The 15,048-nt window shown below is 42.1% G+C and overlaps 1 protein-coding gene across 3 annotated transcripts in view; it reads left to right on the top strand.

Annotated features, from left to right (window-relative positions):
- dennd1b (DENN/MADD domain containing 1B) overlaps positions 1-15,048 on the top strand; it is a 296,649-nt gene that overhangs the window by 231,184 nt on the left and 50,417 nt on the right. For all 3 annotated transcript variants that reach the window (XM_078218144.1, XM_078218142.1, XM_078218143.1), the window contains 2 exons: positions 6,215-6,316; positions 13,811-13,901. In XM_078218144.1, coding sequence (XP_078074270.1) covers positions 6,215-6,316; positions 13,811-13,901 — 193 coding nt within the window. The remainder of the gene's footprint in view (positions 1-6,214; positions 6,317-13,810; positions 13,902-15,048) is intronic.

Here is a 15,048-nt window from a genome sequence, read left to right as displayed (position 1 = left end):
TGCAATGGAAGGGATTGAAGCTACTTAAATTTATATCTTGCCTCGAGTTGAGATGATCAGTCCAGGCTCAATGCAAACATGAATCCAAATGGTGAATGCATAGCACACTTAGAAGAAACACAGAATCCCTGCAGTGCAGAAGGAGGCCATTCGGCCTATCAAGTCTACATCAACAACAATCTCACCCAGGCCCTACCCCATAACCTCTGACACGAAGGAGTAAGCACAGTAAGTAGTCTCACAACATCAGGTTAAAGTCTCAGGTGATGAAGGAACGGTGCTCCGAAAGCTCGTACTACCAAATAAACCTGTTGGACTTTAACTTGGTGTTGTGAGATACTTACTGTGCCTATCCCAGTCCAACACCGGAGGGGTAGTTTAGCGTGGCCAATCAACACAACCCGCACATCTTTGTGTATCATCCTACTTTATCTTATTCCTCCATAATATTGCTTATTCCATTAAAAACACTTATTGTTTTTGCGATCCTTTGATTTACAGTGGGTTTTGTTGAGTCTGCTGCCTTTCAACTCCCATTTCTACTCCATGGGAGATAGATTTGATTGCAAACCTTTGTTTTGCCGAATTTAGAAGTGGAGAAAAATACTTACTGTGGTTTGCTTTTAATGATATTTTTTGGAATAATCTGATCTACGGTTCACAGTTTGTACTGACAACATTTTAGTATTCCTCAATGGGGAAAGAAGTCATGTTTAATAGCTGTTGGCAGCAGTTATTCCCAGTGCTATTAACTGCCAGTACTCTGAAACACAGCCAAAGAATGTATCCATTTGTATCAGAATGTTACAACATGTAAAGTTTTCATCCTCTCGAAGATTAAAGGGGTATTGTCTGTGTTCATAAGACTGACACACTTCAAACCTGAATGTTTCCATTTTGAGGGTCAGACTTTCAGCTGTCTTTGATATAGCTGTCTAGATTTTATATTGAGAAAGGAATATAATGTTTAAAACAAAATGTAATCCTTTCAAGGCTTTACTGCTTTGGGCTATTTTAATCCATTTACTGCAATAAGCTTTTCATTGAGAATTGTTTCTAAGTCTACAGTTTTTATTCTAGAAGCCTGGCATTCAGATTTGAGAAAAGGATTTGGTTAATAACGGTGGCTTGCATATCCTTTAAAGTGATTAGTTCACACTGCATTTTTGAAATAAAGCATAAAAAGCTAATTTGGTGAAGCTTCTTTAATTCAGAAGTAGCCTGATTATTATAATAACTTGATACTACAACGTTACTAAATTCTTATCAGTCAGTATGGCAGAAAAGATGGGCCTGAATGAATTCACTGCGTTGTTGTCGGTTTCAAATTAGCCTGCCACGCCAATCACCTCCGACACTGGAGCTGGCACTTCCTTGGTCTCCATCACCACCTTGTTCGGCACAGTTCTCTATGCACGACCATTCAAGGCATTTGAGCTACATCCATTCTTAAACACCTTTATTTGACAATGCCCCTGTGAAGTGCCTTTGGACTATTTAATACCTTAAAGGAACTGCATAAGTGTATGTGGTTGCTTAAATGCCCAAACTATCGCAGTCGCATGCCTTGGATCTTACATAGGAATTAGGAACAGAAGTAGGCAAATCAGCCCTTCGAGCCTGCTCTGCCATTCAATCAGATCATGGCTGATCTTTCCCTGGTCTCAAATCCACCTCCCCACCTGTTCCCCATATCCTTTTAACCCCTTTTTTAAAATTAGGAATGCATCTATCTCCTCCTTGAAACCATTTAATGATTCAGACTCCACTGCGCTATGGGCTAGCGAGTTCCACAAATTCACCAACCTCTGCAAGAAGTAGCTCATCCTCATCTCAGGTATAGGTTGAGAGGTGGTAGGTTTAAAACTGTGACCTCTTGTTTTAGATTGCCCCACAAGGGGAAACATTTGGCCTATGTTTACTTTTTCCATCCCTTTTAAAATTTTAGACACCTTGACCAGAATCCCCTCTCATACTTCTAAACTCTAGCAAGTACAAGCCCAAACTGCTTAATCTCTCCTCATACGTCAACATCTTCTGCATATCTGTCGACGCAAATGCTTAAAATGTCGAACTAAAATATGTATCTTCGCTTTTTTTCCAAAGAAAGAAAAAATAGACATTGTTCTCCTTATCCATTCTGCATGTCTTCTAAGTCTTAACATATATCGAGAGTCAGTGTTCACATTCAAAAACTTGACACTTGTTTGCATGATAATTGGCTTTTCTTGCCAGTTTTCAGTGAAATGAGGCCAATAAAATGTTAAGATAAGCAGGGTCATATCATAGCCAGCACCAGGTCAATGATTGATATGACATTCTGGCATCAAAAATGGAAATACTGCTGCTTACTCCTCTCTATAAGATTGCTTGCAAGAGCTTCTCTATGGCTTAATACATTCCAAACCCCTGCTGTAATTTAATAAATAATTTACAGGATTTTATTTTAACTCTGAGAGTTATACACATGGGGAAAGAGTTTAAGTTTAACCCTTTTTTAGGTAGGAAATTGAAAGCTTGTCAGTTGTCCTGCAGTATTTATAGAAATGCGTGGTGCTGAGATTGTGATCTGTCTATTTACTTGCAAATTTGCAATTGGGTATAGTGAATCCAGAGTTGAGAGGGATCTAAATAAATGACGGGGTTGGGGGGAACAAAGATTGTAACTTACACACAATTATTTTTGTTATCGCTCAGCACTGTACAAGACACTTCTTCCAGCTTGGCACCGGAAGATTTGTCACTTTCTAAAATGCCTTGATTCTTTTTTATTTAGCACTAAAATGCAATTTGTTTTGTTTACTGCGCTGAAGATTTTCTAATAATTATTCTTGGAGATAAAGTAGTTACATTCCTGTCGTCTTGGGGGTAACATTGTACTTAACTGGATTTAGTCGCCTTTAGCAGGAAGTCATTTTGGGAATTTTATTTTGAAATTGCTCAAGTCCAGTGGCGCAGTGGTTACTACTGCTGCCTCACAGTGCCAGGGACCTGGGTTCGATTCCCAGCTTGGGTCACTGTCTGTGCAGAGTCTGCACATTCTCCCAGTGTCTGTGTAGGCTTTATCCGGGTGCTCCAGTTTCCTCCCACAGTCTGGAAGAGTTAGGTGCATTGGCCATGCTAAATTCTTCCTCAGTGTGCCCAACAGGTGCTGGAGTGTGGCGGCTTGGGGATTTTCACAGTAACTTCATTGCGGCGCTAATGTAAGCCTACTTGTGACAGTAATAAATAAACTAAAATTAAGTATCAACTTTTATGAAAGACCAGGGGAGGTCCAGAGCAGTGGTTAGAACTGTTTTTCATGCAGTATTCCCTGTGACTTTCTGAAATACTCTTAACATTAAAGTTGAATTTTCAGGTTCTTCTGCATTGACTCGTAGTATTTGTCCTTTGTGCACAGCCAGCTATGAAAACTGTACTCCAGAGAGTCCTTGCAGTTTCCATTCCATTAGCATGGCCTGACTACCTGACAGAAATATAGGCTTTTGTAATGATTTATTATAATGTGTCATGAATAAACATTAAAATTCAAAGAATTCTTCATAATCCTATTTTTATGCATTTTACCTTGTATGCTATTTAAATTTGCATTTCAAGGACATTAAGTGTATATATTATCTAAATAGCTGTTTCATGTTTGAAGGTATTTGATGTATGGGGGTATCCATTTCATTTAGTTGAGATCCAGGTTATTTACAGATGATCATTTTCTAACGTAAATTAAAAGCTTTCTGTGTTTAGTTTATTTCTCCTTTTCATAATATAATAAATATTGAATATTCTGTTGGTGCGCAAAGAAGCCATAATTGGCAGCAGCTCGTATAACAGCTATTATTTTGCTCCATTTGTCATTTCTGCAGTCAAAAACTCTATACTTTATTAACAGCTCAGTTTCAATGTCGCTAACAATGATCATCAGTAATAATATTTTACTGTAAGTGTAACAGTTTCCACAGATTTTCCTCAGAAAATAGTGGATTGTATACTGTAAGCAGACCATATTTCCAGAATATGAAACTTGTCTTAAGCATCCCGTTTGAGTTTTATTGAGTTTTCATGTAGAAAAATTGCTTTTTATAAATCAAAGTAAAAATGCCCCTGTTTATATCTATCATACCTGGGCTTCCTATTATTTGTAATGTGGAAATAAAAATTCTGTTTGTTAAAATTCCTTCCTTACTAAGTACATTAGTATTTCTCATGTATTCTCATTGGTCTCCTGATAGACAAGTACAGTTGTGAAACAAATTTGTTTTCATACTGGCAGCTGTCTCGTGTTCGGTTAAGGGAAACATGTAACCCTAATGAATAAAAGTGAGTTCACAAGACAATTTTTCGCTTTAAGTCAACAATTGCAAGTCCTGCCAGATACTAATTGGAGCAGTAATGTTTTGTATGCTGCCATTGCACACAAAAAAACATTTAATCGCGTTTCATTGTGTACCTTCTCTGCATGCACCTCCGCTGCAGTCTATAAGATGCAGCAGTTTACATGGGTTGGCAAATTGCTATACATTCTCATTCCTATGTCCATTTCTTTTTAACTGGGGAGGGTGGAATAGGGAGGAAAGGGAGAAGAGCCAACATTTCTGGCCACTCCACTCAGTGAGTTCCTGCATGCTATACCCAAGAGCTTTATTTTTAACATGAGGCTGGGTTCTCCGACCTCACCCGCAGCTGGGATTCTCCAGTCCCGCTGCATTGAACGGAGATTTGGCTGAGTGTCACATTCTCCGTTCTCGCTTATGGTGGGGTGTGAACAGCTGGAGAATTCTGGCCAAAATCATCCAAGGGAATTGCAGTACGCCCGGGGATCTGATGGAAAACCCTCTTCACTTTACTTTCACTTGTTCATTTGGTCATGTGTGCTGGCGTGATCTTCCTCAACTTCAGCAGGCAGCAGATTAAGAGTTCACTGCGCTATGACAGGCTTTGACTGGCAAATATCTTCTACTATTAAGCAGAATGTTAAGCAACATTTAAAACACTTGATATTAAAAAAACTAAGGAAGCTCTTGAATGAGGAGAAGCTATTCTATTAAGCTGTAAATTTATAATGTACATAGCAGTCTTCTGTGGCTTTTTCCCCCACTCTGCTCTAGTCTGTCACTTTCCAGTTTGAATCAAACAGGCTGAAAAATACTTCCCCAAAATGGCATAAACCAAACAATTTTAAATGTGAACAGTTAAGATGGTCTGTTGTGAATATCTACTTTCAAACCAACGTCGTAAGGTATTAATATTTGCCACCTCACACTCAACCCTGATTCAGATCAGTGGTTGATTCAGGAACCGTTGTATCCAAGTAATTTTTTAACAAAACACGTAAGAACTGCAAATTATATTTAATGCATATTTTCATAGTCACTATTGCCAGAAAGCTGGAGCATTTTGTTTAATCTGTGCCGAACTGATAAAGTAGGAAGTCTCACAACACCAAGTTAAAGTCCAACAGGTTTATTTGGAATCACGAGCTTTCAGAGCACTGCTCTTTCCTCAGGTGAGAGCCCTTGCTGTTCCCACCCCAGTCCAACACCAGCGTCTCCACATCATAACTGATAAATGTAACGAATAGCCAAAACGTTTTTAACTGAGTCATTTTCAAACATTTTTTGTTCATTTTTAAGAAATACAGAGTTGGTATTTCAGACGAGCTCAGAGCTGATCTTCCACCCTGAACTGTACAGATTGGGAAGATGCTGAAATAGTTGATCTCATTTGAAGCAGTATTCTGGCGGTGATGTTTCCCTCAAGGTTGCTGGCTTATGGTGGAGATGATCAGTCAGAGTTAAAGACATTCTTCCTCCTGTGTTATGGTGCTGTGAGAGAAACAGAGCAGCCTGAGATGCGGGTCCCGTCTGTCAGCCCAACAATACTGTATGTCAGGCTAAGACTTAAGTGGGGACTGCTTGAGTGAGGTAGTGGGGTGGGCAAAACCTTCTTGTGAAACTGTCTGAACAACTTAAGAAGGGTGTAAGTCAGCAGGACGGGGGAAAATACAGAGAGGAGTCACAAAAATGGACTTCATTCACTGTGTTTGATGAGTTAAAGTCTTGACCAGCTCCCCTGCTCTATTCCTGAACTAACAGGGGACCTGCTCCAATTCTTCAATGCAGCCCAATTGAATAAATGGCATTAGAAAAATTGATGCAGTGGCTTGTTCAGCAGTAAAACTATATTTAAAGTTAATGCTGTGAATGTTGTTTAATTTCAGGGAGAGCCAATCACGTTTTGCGAGGAAAGTTATGTTGCCCATCGTTCTAGCACTATGAAACATTTTCTTCAAAATGCGGTACAGCTTCAGCTATTTGAACAGGTAAAGAATGCATATTTATGAATGGCGAGGTGGATATATTGTGGGGGCGAAATTATTTTCAAGAATTTTGTACTACATAGTGCGCATATGTCTTAATTTAAGGTATGGAAGCACTAAAGAAGGTGCAACAAATATCTACAAGGCAAGTACCAGAATTGTGAGGTTGTAACGATCAAGAAAGAATTAATAGGCTGCGGTTTTTCCTCCAGCAAAGAAAAGGCTGATTGGTAACCTAACAGACTTCATCTAAATTGTGAGAGAGTTTGATAGGTTCGTGTAAAGGTGATATTTGAGAAATCCAAAGCAAAGGACCATAAATTTAAATAAATCTTAATAAAGGCTTTAAGGAAGTGATTAGAATGTGGGATTTGTTACCACATGAGATGGTTGAGGCAATTAGCATAAATGTATGAGAGAGAAATGCTGATAGAGTGCGATGAGGTCAGCTGGAAATAAGCATTAATCGTCCTCCAGGTGCTGGAGTTCCATAGACAGGCATCACTTTGGAGGGTGACCGGGACATGGTCAGTCTGTAGAAGGAAATCAGCACAGGGGGAGGTGCAATGTGAAGTTTGACTCGGGTTGCATATCAGGTGCTGAATTTTCAAGAAACATTGGGATCAGAGGCTGGTTGGCCGACAGTTTGACACTGTCGTGTTGGTGTGGCACCACGAACCCAACCGCAAGCCATTTTCTGAGAGGCAGTGGACCCCTCCTTCCCCCCCACACAGAGTGGCAGCAGACCCCCCCCCCTTTCTTCCCACCTCACCGATCACATGCAAAATGACAGTGGACCCCCCCTCCCCTCCCCACCAGAGAGCCACCTGGTCCACCTCCCTCCCCCCTCACCCCCACCCCCACCAGAGAGCCATCTGACCCGCCTCCCTCCCACCAGAGACCGATCTGACCTGCCTCCCTCCTTCCCACTCCCACACCAGAGAGCCAACTCTGAACTTACCTCCTCAGAAGCTGGAGTGCCCAAATGCAAATGCATTTAAATTGACGTTGCGCCCGTTTTGGACGCGGTCCCGACGGTGGCCATTTTCGCCCCTTGGTAAAGGGGGAACGGGCATGGAGGCGGGCACAGATTGCGCTACTCGCCTCATGCCCGACTTTACCAAGTTTTTGCGCCCGAAAACGAGTGCAACTTGATGGTAAAATCAGGCCCATTGTGTAAGAAAATAAAAACTTCTTCACATCACCTCAGGTTCTTTGCCCATCTCCTCAAATCAGTGTCTTCTGGTTACCAACCCTTCTGCCATTCCAAATTGTTTCACCTTATTTACTCTTAGCAAAATCGTTCACAATTTTGTACACCTCATCAAAATCCCCATTTCACCTTCTTTTGCTCGAAGGAGAAAAACCCAAACTTCTGCAGTCTCTTTACAGAACTGAAGCGCCTTATCCCTGGTAGCATCCCAGTAAATCGCTCGACAGCACCTTTGAACTAATCCCTCTAATCTACACATCCCAGGACACTAAGAGGCAATTTTAACATGGCCAATCAACCTAACCCGCACGTCTTTGGACTGTGGGAGGAAACCGGAGCACCCGGAGGAAACCCACGCAGACACGAGGAGAATGTGCAAACTCCACACAGACAGTGACCCAAGCCGGGAATCGAACCCAGGTCCCTGGAGCTGTGAAGCAGCAGTGCTAGCTACTGTGCCGCCCCATGTTTCTTTGTGAAACCATGTTTCTTTGTGAATCGACCCGATCGCTAAAACTGCCATTTGTCTGTGATGTTGAGCCATTTAAAAAAAAAAAGATATTGGGGGGAATTTTCGTGTCCTGCCCGCCATGGAAATCGTAGCAGACGGGAGGGGGACGTGGACCATGCAAAGGTCCATTGACCTTAGGTGGGATTTTCCGGTTTTGGGGCCCTCAGGCATTTAATCCGGCAAAATCCGGCCCTCTTTCTCGTGTCAAATCTTCACCTCCATTCGTGAACTTTTGCACATTTCTATTTTTGGGGCACTCGGGCATTTAATGATTCTTATTGATTGGCTGTTTGCTTTTAACAGTGATGACAAGGTTGTACGCTTGAGAAATATCGCTTCAAATTTGAGTTCTTACAAATTTGTTGATTAGAAGTTGCAATAAGAAAATGAGTATTTAGCTAATTTCTTGGGAAATATGCACCTGCATTGCTGGAAAAAAAAAGTTCAACAATTATTTGGACATTGATGATTTGCAGTCCTGGAGCAGACTGATGTAGCTCGGTAGTATGTGGAGACTGATCGTTAATCAAGTGCTATCTTATGACAGAAGAGAATTTTTTGAGTTGTTGGTATGATAGTAACCTGCACTTAAAAGACTTCCCGGCCCTGTAGTAGCTCAGTTGTTATTATCTCATTCTACTTAAAATGAAATCCAGTAAAATAGCACTGATCTGACCATGAACCAAGGCCGTGGTTCTTGGAGAAAGGCCCATTCAGAATAAATGGGACTCTGTCCAATGAAGAGCCGGATTATCAGTCTGGCTTCCATCACTTGTATCCCATGTACTGCTGCCATTGTTTTAATTTTCAGGAATTTAACTTGTTCCATATCAACAACTGAATTGGTTGCCTCTGATTACTACTACTGACCGCATTAATTATAGAGTCAGTCTTGGCAGTCCAGTGAACTTCTTCCTTTTCATTTGACCTGAGTCTAATTCAAATATTGTATCTATTTCTGTTTAGTTTCTTGGGCAAGTGCAGGAATATTTTTCACCAGTCCCATCAATTTGGTTTTATATCTTGTGCAAAACAAGTAACTTTATAATTAAAACCTATTGAAACTTTGGGCAGTTTTCACATTTGGAAAAGGGAAGTATGAACTAGGTCATTGCGAGGTTTCTGCACACTACATGCTCAAAGACTTATCCTGATAGTTGATTTGAATTTTTCTGACGTTCTTTCACAGCATTTTGGCATCATTGGCTAGGCCAGCATTTGTTGTCCATCCCTTAATTGTCCTTGAGAAATTGACAGGGCTAATAGGAAATTTTGGATGGGACAATGCATCACGTGACTAACGTTTTCAAGTACCCTTAATAATATTCTTTATTTATGGCTTGTATCTTTCAAATTTTGCGGTTTAAAAACTGCTAGCTTTGGAAACCTACGCCAGGGTGCTCTAATTCTGTTGTTTTTAGTCATTCAACAATTGTTTTGCTTGTTGAACATTTCTGTACATATTTGCTACAGAAAGTCCCAGTTTAATCATAGAATCATAGAAACCCTACAGCACAGAAAGAGGCCATTCGGCCCATCGAGTCTGCACCGACCACAATCCCACCCAGGCCCTACCCCCATATATTTTACCCACTAATCCCTTTAACCTACGCATCTCAGGACACTAAGGGCAATTTTTTAGCATGGCCAATCAACCTAACCCGCACATCTTTGGACTTATTTCAAGCATTAACATCACTTCTCATGGGACACATTTTTTCCACCTTGAGTGTTTCGTACAGAGGTGTTGTGCCCTGAAGCAGTTATTCACAAAAGTGATGTGAGAAATTTGATGTCCGGATTAATAATCTAAATGCCAGTTAGCATCCTCCCAGATAGTAAGTGGAATTCAAATGATCAATTCATTCGTTCTGCTGAATGGTTGAGTAAAATTAGTACCAATTGTGTTTCTTTCCTTAAATTGTTTCACCACCTTAATTATGTCATTATGGTTGGAAACATTGGTTTGAGTATCAAAGGCATAAAACAAGTGTTGCACATAGATGGCTACCTTGATAGTATTTCTGAAGTAAGTTGCATGTTTTTTAAGTGCAGTGCAAAAGCACTCCATAAATTTCCTGATAAAACTGTATTTGCATTAGGAATGTTGCTAGTTCGTTATTTTTTTCTTAATCAGTGACGCATGAATACTCTTTATTTTTATGATTCTGTGTACTGCTATGTCTGTTTTATGCTTTGATGAATTTCTGTTTTAATATCAAAGGTATGTAAAGAAAGATAAATTTTGGAGTTGATCTGCCAAGAAACTGTGATAGCTCTTGAGGTTTTTTCTGACATTTAGTCAGTAGGACCAATGTTCTTTATTTTAACTTACTGGAGAGCTGTGAGGAAGACACTGCTACTTTATTGGTCATTCATATGAGATGTGGGAGTTGATGATTAGGCCAGCATTTATTTCTCATCCTAATTGCCCCTGAGGTGGTGGGGGTCAGCCACCTTCTTGAACCACAGTGCTGTTAGGAAGGGTTCCAGAATTTTGATCCAGCAGCAGTGAAGGAATGTCAATATATTTCCAAGTTAGGGTGGTGTGTGACTTGGAGGGGAACTTACAGCTGGTGGTGTTCTCATGTATCTGCTGCCCTTGTCCTTCTATGTGGTAGAGGTTGCAGGTTTGGAAGCTGCTCTTGAAGGAACCTTGGTGAGTTGCTGCAGTACATCTTGTAGATGGTACAAACTGCTGCCAGTGTGTGTGTTGGTGAAGGGATTGAATATTTAAGGTGGTGGATGAGGTGTCAATCAAGCAGGCTGCTTTGTCCGAGATGGTATCAATCTTCTTGAGTGTCGCTGGAGCTGCACCGATCCAGGCAAGTGGAGAGTATTTTTTTAAGACTCCTGACTCGTGCTTTGTAAATGGTGAACAGGCTTTAGGGAGTCAGAAGGTGAGTTACTCTCTGCAAAATTCCCAGTCTCTGAACTGCTCACCTCGCCACAGGTATTCTGCTCATAGAAATTGACTTTAGAGATATGACCTGATAACCAAGAGAGAGATCTCACATTGACATTGGCTTGGGCCTCCCATGCTTCTGACTAATTAGAGACCAGATGTCGGGACCCCATGGAAGTCCTGGCTCACTGTCGCCATAGGAGTTGTCCACCATGTTTGAAAGTCTGATGGGCAATTCCCCTGCTCGCCAGGAACGTTCTCTGTCACTGAGTTTGAGTTGGAGACTCTCTGAATAGTTTCTGCATGCTAACCTGGATAGTTACCCAGTCTAACTCCTGGATAACTATACAGCTGACTCCCAGTCACTTACATCTTTGACCCCTGAACTGACCACCCCTCCCAAACAATCTCACTAGCTCCTCACATGACATCCTGACCGGACTACCTCCTGAACCACCTCACCCACTTTGCCACCCCACCTACGTTACTCACTTATCTCTCCCACACTACCCATTCACTTAGTTGTCCACTAACCCAGTCACTAACATTTACACTGGACATTTAATCTTGCCATCAGGTAGCTAGTGCTGTACAAAGGGGGTGTGCAATCTGCACTGACTCTCTTTGTGACTCACCGCATGGATTCTTGTGTTGTGTGCTCTTCTGCATCGTGGATTGGAAGCCTTGCCTTTCCCGATGTATCCAGTGGTTAGTTGTCAGTCTGATCAGCATCTGACGCAGCAGTTCCAATGCTGATCAGAACATTTGGGTCATTCTTTACATCGATGCTATTGATTTGTATTCTCAGAGTTGATTTGTATGCAGTCGGCAGCACTCTCGCTCCTGGAGTTAAACATTGCGGATTCAAGTCCCATGTCAAGATTTGAGCACCAAAATAAAAGCTGACCCTCTAGTGCAGTCCTGATGGAGTGCCACAGTGTCGGAGGTGTCCTCTCTTTGATATGAGACATTAAACGAGGCCCTATCTGACCCCTCGAATGGACGTGAAAGATCCCAAGTCAATAGTTTGAACAAGAGTTTATCCCTTCTTGGCAAATACCTAGGCTGGAATCAGTACCACAAAAGCTGATTTTTGGGTCATTATCCTGTTATCATTTGTGGGAGCAAATTAGTTACCGTGTTTCCTAAATTGCAACAGCGATTATATGTCAAATGTATTTCATTAGCTGTAAAGCACTTTGGGACATCCTACGATCTTGAAAGGTGCAATGTTAAGGTGAACTTTAGTTGTTATTTGCATTAATTTAATCAAATTGTTAAGAAAAAAACTGTTTTAATGCTCTGGATTTGAAGACCAAGCTGCCTTGTGTGATGGGGCTTCCAAAAGTACTATTCACTGAGGTACATGATGGTAGAATCCTCCCAAGCTCCCACTGGCATGTTCGATGGTGGGTATGGTGCGAGAATATGTGGGGGAGGGCCGGAAATCAATTTCACACCGGCATGATTTTCCGCTGGTGCCCGCCATGGCAGGTCAGAAACGTGCCAGAGGACAATGTGACCCTCACTTGCATCCCGTTAATAGGATGTAGATGAAAGCCAGCAGGAAAATACGCCAGTGTGAAGCACATTCAAACAACATGGCGCGCAGATGTCAGGACTCATCTGCACAATGCCCGGGGCTGCCAGAAAAGAGGGTGCCAGAACGCTGGACCCTGGAAGAGCGCAGCAGTGGGTCACAGGAGCATTCGCAGGTAGTCCTTCCAGATTAGGTGCCCTGGAGGGGGTCCATCTTCCAGCCTCAATGTTTCTGGCAATCCATCTTCATTCTCAGAAGGTCCACCTTTTCTCAATAGTGGGTCAGACAGGTTGGATCCCTTTTCAATATGGCAGCCAGGCATGATGGCGGTCTACATACCATCCAGGCCTGCCCCGCCACTCAATACGTTATGAAACACCCGGGTACATAATTGATGAGGCCAGGGTCAGATGATTTGGCATGTTTTCCCACTGGCTTCCACAGCAGGAAACACTCCACGTTCCCGCCCCTGCCACAGGACTGAGTCTCATGGGAGAATTCCACCCAGGCCAACTTAGAGATCAGCGAACTATGTCGAATATCTGTTATTTTATGGAAGTCACAATTATTTCCCCTGTAAGCTTAGGCAGTCACTTTTGGTCTTCTAACTGTGACAAAACCGCACAGCCAAAAAGGATGAAAGATCATTGACGTTGGCCTGAGCCATTAACTCTAGTTTCTCTCGCCACAGATGCTGCCAGACCTGAATATCTCTGGCATTTTCTGTTTGACATTTAGTGCCTGCACTCTTTTGCTTTTGTATTAATGCACAGCCGAATTCTGTTTTCTCCTGGAATCCATAGACACGGCAAACCAACTGGAGATGAGGATCAAGGCAAAATACTGTGGATTCTCGCATCTGAAACCGAACAGAAGATGTTACAAAATCTCAGCAGGTCTGACAGCATCCATGGAGAGAGAACAGAGCCAACGTTTCGAGTCTGGATGACCCTGCTCTGACTGAGATCGAACTTGAAAACGTTGGCTGTGCCCTCTTTCCACAGATGCTGTCAGACCTGCTGAGATTTTGCAGCATTTTCTGTTTCTGTAGAGATGAGGATCAGTGGCTTGCTTTCTGCCCATTCATCAAAAGCTGCTGCACCCAATGGTGCTGTCCGCACTGTTGCGAGATGAGACCAGCTAGATTGCTGAATGTTCCTAGAGCTGTCCTAACCATGCATTTTGTTTCTCGTGGACCTTCAGGGTGCCCCCAGTTCTTCCATTTTTAAAACTCAAGTGAGTTAGCACAGCCCAGAATGTCTGTCGCTATCGTCGATCTTGCCTATCTTTTCTTCACTGAACTATACATTTTTTTTCTTTTTTGTTAGTTTATTGACGGCAGGTTGGAAAAGTTAAACACGGGGAAAGGATTTTCAGATGTTTTTGAAGATGAGATAACTGCTGGAGGCTATAGTGGAGGTAAGGCACCAAATTGTATTGAAATGTCTTTTTTTTTGCCTAATTATCTCCTTCTAGATTCTGCAGTCTTCACCCTTCAAATTTCTGTCAGATATCAAGTTACACTCCTCCTCCTCCTCCTCTCCACACCCCATGCCCAGCATCTCCCCTCCAACTTGATCCTAAATTTGGGATCGATTTTGGGCTTTGATTTCATTACGTTTGATCCACTTACCAAATCTTGAATATTGTTTTTATTTGCTTTTTGTATTATTACTTGGGCTAACATTTGCTTTCAAAATGGCAACACCGAAGCTGGGGATTTTCTGCTGTCCCCCTCTCCCCCAACACCATGGTGTGATTTCCAGCGTTGGAGTTGACTCGGCATTTTCCACCAGTGGGTTCTTCAGGTTCTGCCGAAGTAGACGGTGTTTGGTAAGTCACGGCCACCTCACTGTGGTGAGACTGGAAGATCCTGCTGGCTGGTCGAGCTAGAAAATCCTGCCCTGATATCATTGCACCTCAGGATTCAACCCCGAATTCTTTGCTTGGTCGCTTCAATCTGGTTCGACAGCTGACCTTTCTATATGTGAATCACTGAGCATAACAGAGGAAAATTTTTCATTGTAATGTCTATATATATAAAACTCTTTGTGATGGAGTCTCAGCCCAGAAACAACAACTCCTTTTTGGGCACTTTTCTTTTATTTATGAGGGGTGCGGGGATTAGAAAGAGAAAGCAAGAATTCTGTTCTGAAGATAAGTGTATTTAGCAGGAGGAGATCAGGGGGGGAGGCAGAGAATTATTGTCCTAGCTGAAACCCAATGCTTCTGTAAAGCATTGACTGTTCTCAAGTTCATTCGATTTGCTTCATGGCTCACTACTCACTTCTGCAAGAGGTAATCATCATTCTACAAATCCAGTCATTTTCCACTGAGTAATCAACATAAGTTACACAAATTGGACAATCACAGAGGTATCTGCCCTGCAAACAGGAGATTTATTACTTACATTCAAGTTGAGATTAGATTTTGTAAAAGTAAAGTCATCCTAGTCCCAGATGACCATGGGCTGCTCTCTCTTTTGAGGGGAAGAACTGACTGGTGGTGATTTAACCTGAGGACCACCACACCTCAGGTAAGGGGCAAGGTTGGAGAAGACAAGGCC

This window comes from Mustelus asterias, chromosome 8 (genome assembly GCF_964213995.1).
Source record: "Mustelus asterias chromosome 8, sMusAst1.hap1.1, whole genome shotgun sequence".
NCBI lineage: Eukaryota > Metazoa > Chordata > Chondrichthyes > Carcharhiniformes > Triakidae > Mustelus > Mustelus asterias.
This window is presented reverse-complemented; position numbering and strand designations above follow the sequence as displayed.